This window comes from Pelecanus crispus, chromosome 2 (assembly GCF_030463565.1).
Source record: "Pelecanus crispus isolate bPelCri1 chromosome 2, bPelCri1.pri, whole genome shotgun sequence".
In the NCBI taxonomy this organism is placed as follows: domain Eukaryota; kingdom Metazoa; phylum Chordata; class Aves; order Pelecaniformes; family Pelecanidae; genus Pelecanus; species Pelecanus crispus.
The window spans coordinates 154,339,232-154,356,493 of record NC_134644.1 but is presented as its reverse complement, the minus strand read 5'-3'; the positions used below and the strand labels follow the sequence as shown (position 1 = coordinate 154,356,493).

The window sequence follows — 17,262 nt, the reverse complement described above, 5'->3', positions numbered from 1 at the left end:
TTATAGTTGTAAGTGTGCATGCGTGAATCAATTTAAGTAGTTTTGTAGATGTATGATTTAATTTTAAAAGGAGTTTTATATTGCTGTACTATTCTTACAGCATTACTCTCCTAAACCATTGACCAAGTCTGAGACTAAGAGTGGGCCCAGCCGCACCTCGGCTCCTCTCTGAGAAGGAGTTTAGAAAGCAAGGGCGTCCATTCTGAACCTCGTGACTCAACGGGAGGGTTTCCGTATCCCCTACATATGATTTCTCTTTCTCTCTCATATAATCCAATTTCCTTTATATATTTTTCCTATGTAGTAGATACACATATATGCATATATACATTATCCTTATCCATATAAACCATTGACCAAGTCTGAGACTAAGACTAGACCTAGCCACACCTAGGCTCCTCTCTGAGAAGGAGTTTAGAAAGCAAGGGGGTCTAGTCTAAACCTCGTGACTCAATGGGAGGGCCCTCCCCTCCTCCTTGCCTTTATTCCATATATACGCAATCCTTTTATGAATCATTTTAACTCATTGTGATTTAATTCTCTTTTATGTGCTTCTATGTAGTAATAGAGTGAACCTTGCCATCTTCGAATCTGTAACTAAGTCACTGTTTTGATCAATTTTGTCTAATCACTTTATTAATCATTGATGATGATGATGATTAAAATTGATGATTGAGCGCTATAGAAAATATTATAATCCAATTCTGCAATTTGCTACAAGTAAACTCTGACTTTTACTAAATCAAACTGTGTAAAGTCACTCATTCATAGTGAATTGACATAATCAGCAGGATTCACAAACCTGCATTTGTGACACCAAGCTACCCTAGGATTGAAAGCATAATCCAGTTACTCTAGAAAGATATTATCAAGTACTCACCATTTATCTACTCTCAAAATAAACATGTTCAGCAAGTCATTACAACAAGAAATTCCAAGTATTCATGTGGGTTCAAATTCTAGTGAACTTTCACCTCTTTGATGGTCACCACAAAAACCACTTGCCACCCATGCCCCTTGAGCTAATGAAAGATCAAAACTTCCTCCTTGCTTTACCTTAAGAAGCTGACTTCAGAAGCCCCTGCAGTTTTGTTCTCAGTATACTTAGCTAACTGGTTTCTAACTAAAAAAGAGTCAAGACCCGGTTTCCAGATGTTGGACTTAGCGCTAAGTAACAGGGAAAAGATCACATGCAGGAAGACCTGCAGTTCAACATTGAGGCTTAAAACTCAGTCTTAAGACTCTGGTCTATTACAGGCTTGTGTGACCTTCATTACTTGGTATCAGGCTCTTCTCATGATCTGGACAACATACTCCGTGTATTACGGTGCTTATCTGCTATTTCAGGAGAAGAGCACAGCCTTTGATCCCCAGAGAGTTAAAGGGGAGGGAGTGGGGCAGGGGAAGGGAAGTCTTACAGTGGAGTCTGCCACAGATATAAACCAGATCACCTGCCTCCATTGCTCACTTGTAATTTTTTTCCAACAAAAGTGCTTTCCCTGTATAGTCTATTGCACTTGAGAAAAAGCTATCTGTAAATAGCCACCATTATTTCCTTTTTCTCCTCAAGCGAAAGAGGGGTTAGAAGACTTCTGTTGAAGTCATGCAACTGCTACCATGCTAGTATCATTGGCAATTCATGGCTGACACTGTCTCTGCTTATGCTCCTTTATTTATCTGTAGTTGGCTCTTCTAACACCTGTAGACAGACACTGGTTGCGTTTGTACAACATTTAACACAAAATACTTCTAATGCAACAGTAATATAATGATGTCAAATAAGCAACATAAAAACACTGTTTTCATAAAAAGGACTAAGAGTTCTAGCTAGTAACAATAATTCACCTAAACTATCTGCTCTGTTGGTCCTTAAAGCCTGTTCACATGCATGAGTTGTGTGCAGAAGGGGAAAACAATTCGCTTGGAACACCAACTGAAAATCAATTTGCATCTAATCTGTTAATTGACATTCAGAAGAAGAGAAACTATATTAACTTTAAAAACCTTAAAAACTTTTAAAAAGCTTTAAAAAAAAATCTGTTCCGTGTCTAAGCAATGACAGTGAAAATAAACCAGAGTTTTCTGTATCCTTTAGAGGAAGTCACCGAAAATTAACTTAGTGACATTCTTTTAAACCTACTAACATGGGTAAGCTTAGGACTTGCTTCCTTCACTTAGTACCAAATCTGTTGACATCTTCTTGCTGGTGCTACATACAGAACAGCAGTTCCAAATTTTTATGTTTTGGGAATTTTAGATTAAAATCTTTAACATTAACTGCCTTTTGGCCTTATCTTAAAAGAGAAAATATATTTTATTGTTTATTTGTCCCCAAAGTAATGATTTTCTTTTTTAAAAAATTCTTGTGGCAGGTGTATTTTACCTTAAAAATCCACAGTTTACATCAGTGAGACTATCTCACTCTAAACTTCAGGAATACAAATAAGCCCTTCCCTCCTAAAACCATGTAGCCACTGGAAAAACTAATGCATTAAATTATTATTAAAAAAACAAAGCAGAAAACTCCACTAACTTTTCAACAATACTGGGGGGAGTCTAGTTTCTGCCTTCATCCTTCTACTACTTCTCAAAGCAGCAACACATGCAGACATATAAATATGTGTGTGTTGTTGCTTTGAGAGGTAGTAGGATGAAGGCAGAAACTAGACATAAGTTCATCTCTCCACACAATATAAAGTCATAAATAATAACAGTAGCAAATTATCACAAGTTACCAGACCTCTCTCATACATATAGTGAGCATAACCTTGGTTCCTAAAGGTTGTATCTGTGCATTTTATTAAGACATAGTACAAGACACATAACTGAAAGCTCTGAACACTTGATGTTACTTAAGTACTTCAGGAGTGAGAGGTACAGCAAGACCAGTCAGAATACTGCACTTGCGAAGCCGAAATGCACCATGTTCCGTACACACAACAGGCTCCTTTAGAATCTGAACTAAGTTTAAAGACAAAAAGTCTTTGATTCTTGTGAATCGGTCTTTTTGCCTCACAAGGAAATGATACATACCTTCAGTATGTACTAAGAAAGTTATTTTTGCAAATAAAACCCCACCTACTGGAACACAAAAACCTGCAGAGGTACATGACAACTTGACACAAACATACTAATTTAAAAAAGGAAAGCTTGCTGCTTTAGCTTTGCCTGGAATCTTACACACCAAGGTAAATGCACACACATGGTGGCAAGAGACAAGTTAAGGGATTTACTGACTGAAGAGGAACCCCAGTTTTACAGTTACACGTGAGCATTTTTTCCAATTATTGCAGACTAAATGAGGTTAATGTAATAGAAAGAAGTCACATTTACTTTACCATTCTTCAGCTGCTAGAATTTAAGCAGAAGAAATTTATTTTCTGAATTTCAGCTTCAAGGAAGTCTTTAGTATAGGCTAGAATGATACTCAAGTTCCCAATATAAGCCACATTAATGAAGTGCTTCTCGCTCCAATACACACATCCTCTGTCTCTCTCCAGATGACTATCACAGCCTTCTCAGTAGTTAAGCTGTACCACAGCTTGGCTTAATGTAATGTTAAGAGTTAAGTCTCCCCCATATCTCTTATTCTTGGAATAAGAGAACACCGAGAGGTGAAGTAAAGACTTTTTATAAAGTTCTCATTTTTATTTTATCATGTCCAGCTTCAAAAGCATTCAAAGATAATTGTGACAGACTTTCCCTATTTTAATGTCAACCCTATAAGCATTATTTATAGGCTTAATTATATTTCCAGTATATAACACAAGACAGATACTTCTCACTTCAGTTTCCCTTAGTAACCACAAATGTGAAAAGCTGACTGCAGCACAGTTTGAGGGTCATTTCAAGAACAGAACAGGCAGAGAAAGGCTCCATTTTCAGATACTGCTGTGGTAACAGATCTGTACAGTAAAAGGTATAGATCTATGAAAATTACTAGGAGAATGCCAGAATGCCAGTATCAAGATATAGCTCCCCCCCAACTTAATTTTGTTATTTCTCCTGATGTCAACAGTTTATGAATAATGCTGAAAGCAGGGAACTTGCACATGATTTTTGTAATTAATGTTATTTACCATTTCTCACTCGTTACCTAAAAGTGAACTAGTCAGATTGATTAGCTTGTTTTTGAAGGAAAAAAAAGTAACTTAAAGAAAAAAGCCAAATAAAAAAAAGCATTTTCAAGTACTACTAGCTAATTCCAGATTTAATTCCTGTCAAAATAAGCTATCAGATACACAGAATTCTAAGATTAAAAGGTAATACACATTACTGTTTTGCTTATATTTCATAATGAAACTAAGTCTGCACTTGCTTTGCAATGACATTCTAACAATAAAGCAGTAACTTACAGAATATTCAATAGTCCCTTTAGGCTTTTGAAAAGACATTCGTCGCCCATCTTTCTTGTCTGGGGTCTTCTTCTGGCCAGTGTCTGAAAAAAATTGAGGCAACGTGCGTGTTAAATTCATTTTCCTCTCTCAGTACTGTCACAGGCTGCTGACTACAGCCCCGTGGGCAGACATCTAATTCACCAGTTACACAGCTTGCTCCTGGTGACTCTGTCTAACAGACAACCAGCTGCTAGAATAGGGACTTCATTCCTCTGCAATGCTTCAAGAATTTGACCAATATAAACCACTGATAACTGGGACTCAATTAACTGCATAAGTACTTGCTGCTATCCAGGAAGCTATTAACGAAGGAAGACTAAATAGGAGATTGACCCCATGAGGCAAGCAACATTTAGAATCATAGAATTGTTTATCATCAAGTCCAACTGTTAACCTAACTAACTGCCAAATCCACCCCTAAACCACGTCCTTAAGTGCCACATCTACACGTCTTTCAATTACTTCCAGGGATGGGGACTCAAACCACTTCCCTGGGCAGCCTCTTCCAGTGCTTGACAACCCTTTCCATGAAGACATTTTTCCTAATACCCAATCTAAACCTCTCCTGGTGCAACTTGAGGCCGTTTCCTCTTGTCCTATTGCTTGTTACGTGGGAGAAGAGACTGACCCCCACCTCGCTACAACTGCCTGTCAGATAGTTAGTCTCCCCTCAGCCTCCTCTTCTCCAGGCTAAACAACCCCAGTTCCCTCAGCCGCTCCTCGTAAGGCCTGTGCTCCAGACCCTTCACCAGCTTCGTTGCCCTTCTCTGGACACGCTCCAGCACCTCAATGTCTGTCTTGTATTGAGGGGCCCAAAACTGGACACAGTATTCGGGGTGCAGCCTCACCAGTGCCCAGTACAGGGGAGTACATTTCTGGAACTACCACGTTTAATTGGTTTTATATCATACCCAGTCTGCTGTTGTCTAGAGGGGAGATGATCTAGAGTTCCTGCATGTTTGATCTAATCAGTGGGATTTTTTTGTCTAAATGCTGTTTGATAAGTACAGAGCATTTAAAACTTCTTTTATAAACCAAAAAGCATTAGTGTTTAACTTCGCATATCCTGTCTGTAGCAACCACATATAGCCTATGCATAAACAACAAAGATTCTAAATAAAAAACCCACAAGTTAAGAACTGTTCTTTTCATTGAGGCATTGTATTTTGATGATCTCCATTTCATAAGCCAAATCAATGACAATTTGTACCTGAAGGATACTCTACTTTTTGATACTAATTGGCTTGATATTTAGGATAAAGACCATGCAACAGTGTACTTACATGATTCAACAGAAAGCATTTAAATTCTACATTTCTAGAAAAGTGGTTTTTTAACATATCCATTTATATACACACATGCATTTTTTTGAGAATAACCTCTTAAGAAGTTAGGTCTCTGTCACAAGGCCTCCACCTTCAACAGTTAAATATCTGCTATTAAGGAGCCCAAAATACTTACATGAATGAGATGTTAGGTTTTCATGCTGCAATGGGATTAGTTATACTCCCATTTTGACACATTCAAATTTCTGTTACCATAACTGAATATATTTAGTCAAATATTTGAAGCCAAATTGAATAGAAGAAACCAACCTTACAAAATGTATTATTTCAAAATATTTTAGCATGGCTAGATTGAGAATGCAAAACATGCTGTACATCTATTTAGGCCTCGCCTGAGGTACTAAGGAAGTTTTTGATAAATTGACAGAAACTTCTGTGCATTACTATTTTTAATTAGCATCCTGACTGCAACACTGGAAAAGAGACTAGACAAATACTTGCATGAATTTCAAAACTAGGAGGTGTTTCAACTGTGAAAATAGGTCAGGGTAGCAGAGACATGAATTCAACCTGCCTGAGGGCATACTCCAAAGCCTCCAACTATCTCTTGCTGAATGAGCGGGCTATTTGTTTTTGAGAGGAAAGTAAATCTTTCAGCCATCCTTTTGCCCTAGTATTCTAGGAAGCACGTGAAAGTGGAAACAACTGCCAGCATAGGATGCAGTAGTCTGAAAAGACCTCAGCACCAATGGGAATCAGTCACATCCTTTTATTTTACTTATTTTCCTGATGATAACTCTGTTGCACATGAGCTCATCTTGTTAGGTTACATACATTCATTACCTCATCTGCCAGCACTAAGCCAGCAAGACTACCAAAGGCTGATGTTCTCAGACCACAGGTAGAAGGAAAAACCTGACCATGCTGTACACAACCTCAAGAGTCAACAGTAACTTGTTTAACAAGGGGATCTGTGGTGCTAGGTTATCAGATCTGTAGCTGTGCTGCTTTAGACACAAACAAGACCAGACCTGTTGTAACATCAGGGTTGATGCTTTACTTCTGAACTACCATTTTGCAGGACTGGGCCTCCACAACAGCCTGAAACAGTGAAGTGAAAAAGCACCCATCAGATCCACAAATTACAAGAAAATATTATAACTGTCCAGGATTTAAAAGACTAGAACTAGAAAGATACAGAAGGCAGTGTTCAAAATGACACCAAACCAATATTTAGTCTGAATGCTGGATGCATGCATACAGAAACTTAAGATTAAGTGACTGTAGTTATAAGAATGGTTACATATGATCATCAACATAACCAGAGAGGACTTACTGTTCCAACACATTTACACAAGACAGAAAAAGGTTTTTTTAGGAACATTATGTTTTAGAAACATACAGCTTTCAATGAGGCAGCTTTGACCTTAAAATATTTAAGTCAGTGGTATTATTCAACTGTAATCTGAAGACAACTGAAGTTAAATTAAAACATTTATAGGTGAGTTCTACTAACTGCCTCTGTGTGGCCCTGTGCCACTGAGTTTTGGCTGACCGAAAATATTCTTGTGGCACTGCTAGTTCAAATTGACATGACAAGAGTGACATTTCTCATTTCTTAGTATGCTGTCAGAGCTGAATTGTAGACCTTCAGTTTTCTGTTTGCTGATGCTTCTAGCACATCCTTTGGACTTCTGGCAATAAAAGCTGGTAAAGAGAACTCAAGATTTGTACTGTGAGTAACAATGCAATGATACTCCTAAGCAGTTCTTGGCATGTATGTTCAAGCTCTGCATAAAGCAAAATGTATTAAATTTTCCTTTACCCTACTATTTTTCTGCATGATAAACTTAAATTTCTAATAACTTGCAATGTTTCTCAGCTGCTGGTCTTCTATTAATTTCAGTGTTAACAGATATTACAAAGATCACTTTTTCCAGAGGAATGAATTGATAAACCAAACAAGTATCCTTTGAGATAAAGCAAGTAAGCTGGACAAGTCAACAATTAATGCAAATTGTTTACAATTAATAACTGAGCTTATTATGGTCAAGAAGATGAGAAAAAGGCGATTTACACACACCCCCCCACCCCCAACAGGAACTGCAAGTTATGCATTAGATTTACATGTGTTTAAGAAAAAGACAGAGGCGGCAGCCTTGTTAAATACTTGTCTAGGACACAATTTTTCACAGTTCTTAAAAAAAACCCACACAGCACATATGGGGTAAAGATTTTTAAAAACTGAATCACAAGAAGGTAAAGAAAGAAAACTAGTCTTTCTTTGAAGTATTCTTGAGTACATTGTTACTCAGTAGCACATGAAACAACTTTCTAATTGATAAAACAGAGGAAGCATAGATGTTACGTCTTTATTTGATTAGTTCTCCTCAATAACAGATCTTTATCATCTATTCATTAAGAAACTTACCATCTATTCATTATTCATAAAGAAACAAAAAAGACTGAAGCAGGAAATTTTTATATTCCATAAGGCTTGGTGATTTGGGGTTCCTAATAGCAGGGGGTACATCTCAACAGAGCAACTGTCTCATTGACCCTTCTCCCTCTCCTGCAGTTAGATATGCTTATGCTAATTACTGGAATATTATTTTCAGTTATCTTCCAATATCTTAGGAACCAGAATAAAAGAGGCCCTAATAGAAGCCTACAAGATGCTAGTAGCCTGCACTTTTCTAGCCAAAATGGTAGTTTTTTCAGACAAAGGCAGTGTCATAAACAATGTCCTCTTGCTAAGCAACTGCTACTTACTCTGTGATTGAGTCTTGCCTAGTAAGCCAAGTTCTCAAAACTCTTGATCCTTATCACTACTCTCCACACAATTCTTTTGTTCACATTTTTCTCAAGCAAAACCCCAAACTAAATGCATCTGAGACGTTGTTAATGTTGCATCAATACTTCAAACACACTAAAATAGCTTTTTTTCTGCAATACAGATTCAGCACTGATTCAAGTTCATTTTGTGATCCCCCAACACGTAACCATATTTTCTGCTATCCAGCCAGCTGCATAGCACACAGGCAGAAATAATTAAATGCATGATTTCAGGATGAAAGACAATTCAACAGAAACAAATATAAGGCAGGCCACTTCTCCAAATAGCTAGGAGACACCACCAGCTCCATGCATGACACTCCTGCTACGTGCATCACACAGGCTTTCTTCTAAAATAAGATTTCACATTCAGGGTAAACAGAAATGCTTCACCAGATTTTCAGATTATGCCACAGTATGTGTTAATAACAGTAAGATTCCTTCCCTGTTCCACCTAAAATACATATGTATACAGCTTAATACATTAGAGACTACCTAACTGCAATGTCCACCTGCTGTACAACCTCTCTGCAGACCAGATGTACATATTAATGAAAACTTGCAAAAATTATGACTGCTCTACTGAGACAGCACAGGAAGTCAACTTTTCCGATAATCATTGTCCTTCTGTTTCAGATATTGAATTCCATTTAGTTCTACATCTTCAAGACTACACAATACCCCATAGGCAGTTTAACCATCAAGCAGCAGTATCAAGTTATCCGTAGACATCTTTAAGAATTCACACTTTGCTTTATCACACTTAAGCCAATGGTACCTCTTTTTCTAAGAGCTCAAAATCAGTCAGCTTATCCTAATGATGCACTATCACTACATGCTACACTACATATCACAGACATGATCACGTCTACTATCACATCACTACATGTCTACTATCACATCACTACTATCACTACATATCACAGACATGCACCTCAACTGCTCTGCTAACATGCAAACAGATCTACTGTGTATGTGAAGTTAGACCCAATGCTGTGGTAAACATCCTACTGTACAAGTTTATTGCATTAGGTTTGCAAATGCCATTGAACTGGGGGGACCAGTCAACATACCTGAGGGCAGGGTTGCCATTCAGAGGGACCTGGACAAGCTGGAGGAACAGGCTGACAGGAACATTATAAAATTTAACAGGACAACAGTCCTCTGCATGGCAGGGAAGAGCCCCTTGTGTTGTACAGGCTGGCACTGCCCAGCCAGGGAGCAGCTCTGCTGAAAAAAAAACCTGGGGGTCCTCGTAGGCAGCAAGATGAACATGAGCCAGCAGCGTGCCCTGGCAGCAAGGAGGGCCAACAGCATCCTCAGCTGTATTAACAGGAGCATAGCCAGCAGACTGAAAGCGCCAGAGGGAAGCAGCTATTCTCCTTAACTTGGCACTCAGACTGCTTTTGGAATACTGGCTCTAGCGTCACCATCCCATTCCACCCCGCTCCCAGTCCCTTTTAATAGAAGAAAGGCATTAATAAACAGGAACTATTTCAGTGAAGGGCCAAGGTAGTTGGGGGCTGTGAGAAGAGGCTAAGAGAACAGAGATTCTCCAGCTTGAAGAAGATCTCTTCAGGTTTTGAGGGACTGTAACAGCAGCCTTCCTGTAACTTCTAGATAACTTGCCCACAGGTGCCAAGATGACAGAGCCAGGCTCTGCAGTGATATACAGTGGGAGAACAAAAGACAACAGACATAATGGAGAAACAGGAGAGCTTCTGACTGGATAAGAGGTAAAAATCTAATTGCCCACAGCAGTTGTACAGTTTCCATGCTTGGACGTTTTCAAGGCCCAGCTGGATAAAACACTGAGAAACCTAACCTGAAGTCATAGTCTTCCCTACTTTAAGCAGGGCTAAACAGTCTTCCTTGCCATTTCAGTTATCTGCAACTATGATTCCTCCCACTTTTTTTCTGACAAGCAACGCAGATGCATGAGGCCACCACCAAAGCAAGTTTTGCAGCTGTTTTTAAGGCCATCTCCAAACCAAGCCAGCGGGAGATCCATGCATATAACACAGTGAGGTGTGTTGCTTCCTGATGAACAGAAAGGTATTACTCATACATGTATAAGATGAAAGGCAGCCATGAACATGCAGGTTCTCAATAAAACATCAGCTTCAAAACTGTTTTAATGTTAGAAGCGGGAATTAACAAGGAAAATTAAGATAAAAATGCAACATGACACATTAAAATAAAAATGCAATATGGTCAAGGGATACCAGATTACTAGAATAAACCATATTTAGATTAGCAACTCATCTAGCAGATGACCGAAACAGATATAGACCAAACTTCAGTAAAACATCCAATACATCAGCATCCTACCAAACAGTAAAAAACGGACCAAGAATTGTAAACTATATCAAAAATTCACTAAAGGAGAGAGTGAAATAGAAACTAGCAGAATGGAGGGGTATATTAATGAGTTCCCAATGGACTAGTTTTTAAAACAGTTTAATTGCACATCAGCAAACTCAGAAGCACAATCAACAGCAAAGGCTGGGCAAAAGGACACACAAGGAATTCTGTAGCCCCAAGGATTCTGTAGCCTCAAGGCCTGGAGAAAAAAAAATCAGGGCAAGATGTAGCAGTACAAAGCATAACATAAGTAAAACATCATTTAACATCACATAAACCCAGAGAATAGTCAAGAATTTCTATATACTAGTAGTGCATAAGTCAGAAGAAGAGATTGTGCATAATTAACATATCACAAGATGACTGAGTCACCAGCCTGATACATTCCAAGATCACATTTGCTTCTTATGCCTGTACCAACTGAAGTATTTTCAGACATGAAAGCGAAGCATTAGCGTCTTTGTAAAGAGTGCTGGTACATTTCACATGCGTTTCATCCGGAACAGCACGTACAAGAAAACTTGCAGAATTGTGTCTGCCCAGTTTAAGCCTCTCTCATACTTTATCACACACCTGTTAAAAGTTAATTTCTTAAAAGTGAAGTACTGAATAATGATGAAGTGAGGAAATAACCTACCTTATTTTTACGTTGGCTTTATTCTGAGACAGATTTTTAGAAAGCAAGATACTAACTTTTACAGCAGGACTTGACAAATGTACTATAACTTGGCTATGCACATTTATCTTTCTAATGCACTGCTGCTACCTTCACTGTAGTACAGATGGCTGACAGGCCACATGGCTTACCGGATATACTGTGTATGGTTATCTTACCAATCAAGACTCAAAAGCTGATAGAAAAAAAATGTAAATAAACCCACAGGCCACATGGTTCAGAACTGAACAATCAAGTTGAGCCTGAGGGAGAAAAACAACCCCCCCAAAAATCTTTTAATAGAAAGCAGCTAGAACAATTTCCCTGACAGACTGATTAAGAGGATTCTCTTAACAAGGAGTTCTGAATGACTGATTTTCATTTCTTTAAACTTCAGTACTTAATGAGACACATACTGCCTGTGCAGTATATCTTCTCCCTCCATGAAGTGACCACAGACAGAAGCGAGGTGAAAATGTCTAGGAGGGAAGAAGCATGAGACTCCAGGTATGGAAGTATATCCTCACAGAACCAAAAAGTGTTATCTGTTAGAAACCTCTTGAGTACATCTATTCCAGCCTCTAGTTTGAAGCAGGAATATTGTCAACATCAGATTAGGTCAACTTAAAACTGTAACCTGTCCCATTGATGGACCACTTCCCTTGTGAAGTTTTTTCTATTGTCCGGTTTGAACGTCCTAAGCTAACTCGTGGCTGCTGCCCTTTCTTTTATCATCTCTTACTACTGAGAAAAGTGTGCCTCTTTAGGTAGATGTAGGTCACGATTAGATTGCCCCTAAACTGCCTTGGTCTCTTTGCAAGACTAAAGACCAGCTCCCTCAATCCCTCCTCACAGGTTATATGCCCTATGCCCCTAAACATACTGGCTGGACCCTCTGCACTTGCTCAGCAGCCTGCTTTAACAGTGGTGCACCAAACCAAAAAGCATATTCAAAGTATGGCCTCACCAGTGTCACAGAAAAGCAGCAAAACCATGTCCCTCACTGCCAGTCACACTCCCCCTTACACAGCAGACAAAGCAAACGGCATACTAAACTATGAGACATGCTGTTGGCTCATTTAAGCAAGAGGTTTGTATAGATGAGACTCAAATTAAACTGAACATTCAAGTTAATTCTGCAGTAAAGGTAATCCTTAATCACACATCCCCTAAAGCCTTGAGTTGCATCTTAAAGCAAATAAGAATACATGCAACTTCAGCACGCCACCACCTAAACAATATACAACAAGAAAACTACATTCTGTTCTAGCTAAAGTTTCTAGGTAAATCCAGGCCTTGAATACGTACATACATACAAGCTCTCTCTAGAAATTATCAACAGACTGTCTTCAGAAATTACATTTCAAAGCCCACAAGGCCTTTTTTTCTTTCTTTAAAAAAAAAAAAAAAAAAAAAAAAGGAATTTTGCACTCCAAAATTATTGGTAGCACCTTTACCAGAGCCAGATGCTTCTCTAGAATTTCTCGTTCTCCTTGCATTTTTACCTTCTACCACAATCATTAAAAGACAAAATACCTTTCTAAAGTTATTTCACCGACTTGGCTGCTGACACAAACAATGTAAACTGGTTAAACAGGTTTATGGCCTCCTATGGCACTACTCAGTCTCCCTACTAAGAAATACTATAAACTGTTCTGCATGTACCCAAAGAAGTACAGAGGCTCAGAACAGTGATTTAAAGTACAGCATTTGAACAAACTTGCCTCCCTGAACTTGGAAACCTTATAGAGCAGCTCTTCAACTGTTTAGAAAGCCAAGCAAGGAAACAGTAAACATAAATTTACTAATATTACATGAATAAAATTGAAATACCTTATTGTAGAAGTGAAATTAAAAATAATTAAGAATAAAAAAAGGTTGGTTTTTTGTTTCAGAAACATGGAAACAGGTTTTTAAGGTATTTATGAAGAACTACTCTTTTAAGAAGTAATGCATAGTCACAACTGAACCATGCAAATCAAATGAACACTGAAAAGATCCTCCTGAAAAGTCCTAAGTGGGGAAAAAAAGCCAGAGTAGGCCTGAATCCAGAACACCACATACAAAGATTAAACATTTGGAGTAGTCAGAATTTGCCATTAAGGTTTAAGTTAATGTCAGGGGACCCATCTCTAATTAAGAGAGAGGTTGGATTTCAACTGAACTATTGTAATCATTGTTGCAGCTTCCACAGCACCCACTACCAGGGGACAGGCAGTTTGTGAAAGCCAGCAAAATGCTTGCCAGAAGAAGAATTCTACAGTCACAAGAGTTTGTTTCTGCCCATAACTGACAGAAACCCCGTCAAGGAGAAGAAAGCATGGGAGGGGATCTAATCGCTTGGCACAGTGTGCTTTGCCTAGGTTAGGGAAAAACCCCAAGTATGGTTCTGTCAGAAAGGCACATCAGCTTCTGTACACACAGAAACCTACCCTGCATTCCAGAACTGCAGTCACTTTGCATTAACACAAATTAAGTATTACATTATGAAAGTATCTGAGGAAATACACTTCCTGCTCAAAGCTAGGGAAAAACCAAAACATTATAATGCAGTCTAAGTGGATCCTTTGTCCCAGAGCAAGAGGGGACGAACAGTCGTAGAGAGCTTCTTCCTCCAAGAAATCGCATGTATCACAGGAGATGCTTTAGATGAACAGCTGAACGCATGGCCTTGTAACTGATCAAAAGACCAGAAGATGTGAGTTTTGCTTCCATTTTGCTTCTGCAAAAGAGTGTAAGTAATCTTTGTCAACAAGCCTTTAACAGTTTGTAGAGGCCTTATTCAAGGTATTTCATCTCACTGCTCAAACACAAGTTGCTGTTTCTTTTCCTCCCTGTATGTCTTGGGGGAGAGGGACACGGAATAAAGAAAGAGTGGCACTGTAAATATAGCTGGTTACCTATTATCCTTTCTGTGCAAAAAGTGTGATCCAAGGCACACAAGGAGACATCATCTACATCTGACAGACTACATGGATATTCCTATTGCCTTGCCTACTACATTAAGTACCAGATCTTGTTTCTCTTGATAAAAAAAAGACTATTTTACTCTTCCAAAATAACCTAAAGTATCAATGACACTTAACGGTCTTTAATATTACCTTTCAGTAGAGACCTGACTTCAACCTTACCCACAGACAACGACAAACACGTGATCACCCACTTTGCACAGAGCTTCTTGAAACGGAAAAAAAAAAAAAAAATTTAGATTCACAGAATCATTTAGGTTGGAAAAGGCCTTTGAGATCATCCAGTCCAACCATTAACCTAACACTACCAAGTCCACCACTAAACCAATTAAGGGGAGAGTAAGAATTAATTTCACATTGCCTGGCTTGGTGGCTGGATTATTTTTTAATGAAAGTAAAACTAGGAATCATTAAGGCCGGAAAGCACCTCTAAGATCATCAGTCCAACCATCAACCGAACACCACCGTGCCCACTAAACCATGTCCCAAAGTGCCACATCTACACATTTTTTGAACACCTCCACAGATGGTGACTTCCATCACCTCTCTGGGCAGCCTGTTCCAATGCTTGACCACTCTTTCAGTAATTTTTCCTAATATCCAATCTAAACCTCCCCTGGCACAGCTTGAGCCTATTTCCTCTTGTCCTATCGCTAGCTACTTGGGAGAAGAGACCAACACCCACCTCACTACAACCTCCTTTCACGTAGTTGTAGAGAGCGATAAGGTCTCCCCTCAGCCTCCTCTTCTCCAGGCTAAGCAATCCCAGTTCCCTCAGCCACTCCTCATAAAACTTGTTCTCCAACAAGTCTACCATTCATTGTATATTGCTCTGCAGATTTTTAGAAAGCATTTTCACAAACCTAACTTCCTATGGCTTTTTCTTTCCAAGTAGTCCTTAGACCATGCTGCTTTTACTAGTTATGTCATGGTTTGTTTTTAATCTCCAATCAACAGCAGTACCTCCCCAGAGTCCTTATTGCCCAGTCCTCTTCTGCATACGCAGTCTGTGTACTTTCACTGTCCACCCCTCCAGTTTTCATGGTACTTCTTGCCAATCTGAACACTTACTTCAGATGAGTAGTTACAACACCCATACTTACAGCCCAACGACATTATGAAGAAGGCAGGTGACAAAAGCAGCCCTCTTACTCCCAGACACAGGACAAAAAGAGCCACTTACTGTCTCCTAACTGACCCGTTTGGCTACTGCAAGGCAGATGTAGTACTTCTGCCCTCACCAACACCAAACCTGCTTCCAAAGCGCTACTGCCTGTTCTCCGGGAGCACACGAAAGGCAGAAACCACCCTGTGCGCAAAGGAGATCTCGAACCAAGGAGCTTGTGCTCCAGCCGCTTTCCCTCACGCTGGTCAATAAAGGCAGCAGGGAAGCTAGTGGGGGAGGTAACGAAAGTACATGCAGTAGTACTGTCAGTGAAAGCAGGAAGACGCGCAGCAAGAGCAAAGTTGGTTTTGTTGTTTTTAGACCCGTCCGCTGGTGCAACCCCTTCGGGGCGCAGCCGCCGCCCGGGCAGGCGCCCCGGCAGGGCGGGCAGGCCGCGGCCCGGCTGCCGGCCCCCCACGCCCTCCCTTCGCCGTCTCCCACCGCCGCCGCCGTTCCGGGCCGCCCCGGAGCGGAGGGGAGCAGCCCGCTGCGGGTCTCCCTGCCAGGGCTCGGCCAGCCTGCGAGCCCGGGGCACGGCGGGCGCCCACGGACCGCTCCCTGCTGGGGCAGGGACACTATCCCCGTCCCGCTCCCGCTCCCCCGGAGCTCGCTCCCCTCCAGGGAGGCTCAGAGGGGACAAGAGACCCACCCCGGCGCCCACGGAGGCCCCTGACCGGCCGCTGCCCTGCCGCCCCCCGGCCCCTTCCCCGCCGGTACCTGGCGCCGGCTCGACGGGGCCCGCTGCCCCGCGGCTCCGGCCGTCCTGGAAGCGGACCTGGCGGAGGCCGCCGGGCACGGCGCCCCAGAGGCGGCTGGCGGTGCCGCGCAGGAGGCGGCCGCCCTTGCCGGTGAAGGCGGTGAGGTAGTCCATGGCGGCGGGAGGGAGCGGGGGCTCCTAACGGCCGGGGGGCCCCATGGCCGGGCCGAACACGCAGCTCCGCGCCGCCGCCGGCCCCGCTCCACAACTTGTGCAAACTTTGGGGCCCGGCCCGGCCCCGCCTCCATTTAAAGGGGCCGCGCCGCCGCCGCCGGCGCTGGGCGCGGACGGGCGCGACGCGGGGGCCGTGCGGGGAGCGGGCCGTGAGGGCCGCGGGGGGCCTGCGGCCACCCCCCCAAGCGTGCCGGCGCCGGGGCAGAGCCGGCGGGGCCCGGGCGGGCCCGGCGCCGTGCGGGGCTGTGAGGGCGCTGGGCCGCGCAGGCCGCGGCCGCCCTCCGGCGGAGGGGCAGCGTCTCCTCGGCTGGGCGCTCCCGCAGCCGCCTCGCCGCCCCCGTCCTCCCGAGGCTCCTCGGGCCCGCGGGGGAGCGCGGAGGCGCCGGGGCGGGCCCCAAACTTCTCTCTGCCTTGAGGAGGCGGCCCATCGGCTGCCGGAGAAGGCGCTGAGGGGGGTAGGCCCTGGGGGCGGTAGGCCCTGGGGGCGGCTTGGCCAGGGCCGCGAAGCGGAGCGGTGGACGCCTGGGTCGCCTCGCTGCCTCCTCAGCCGGGACGCCTGGGACATTGCTTCCTTTCAGTCTCAGGCAGGCTCACGGCCACCTGTACATCTCTGTGAACTTATCCGCAGGTTGGGGTTTTAGTTATGTTCTGTTCCGTTAT

At 42.1% G+C, this 17,262-nt stretch overlaps 1 protein-coding gene across 2 annotated transcripts in view; it reads right to left on the bottom strand.

Moving 5' to 3' along the window:
- OXR1 (oxidation resistance 1) overlaps positions 1–16,557 on the bottom strand; it is an 88,071-nt gene extending 71,514 nt beyond the window's left edge. Inside the window, exons 1-2 of one of the 2 annotated variants that reach the window (XM_075704695.1) lie at positions 16,389–16,557; positions 4,356–4,438 (exon numbers count right to left, since the gene is read on the bottom strand). In XM_075704695.1, the coding sequence (XP_075560810.1) occupies positions 4,356–4,438; positions 16,389–16,542 (237 nt within the window). In that variant the 5' untranslated portion in view covers positions 16,543–16,557. Of the gene's footprint in view, positions 1–4,355; positions 4,439–16,388 lie in introns of those variants that run through there. The other variant, XM_075704693.1, reaches the window with a different exon arrangement.
- Between the last annotated feature and the right edge of the window lie 705 nt (positions 16,558–17,262).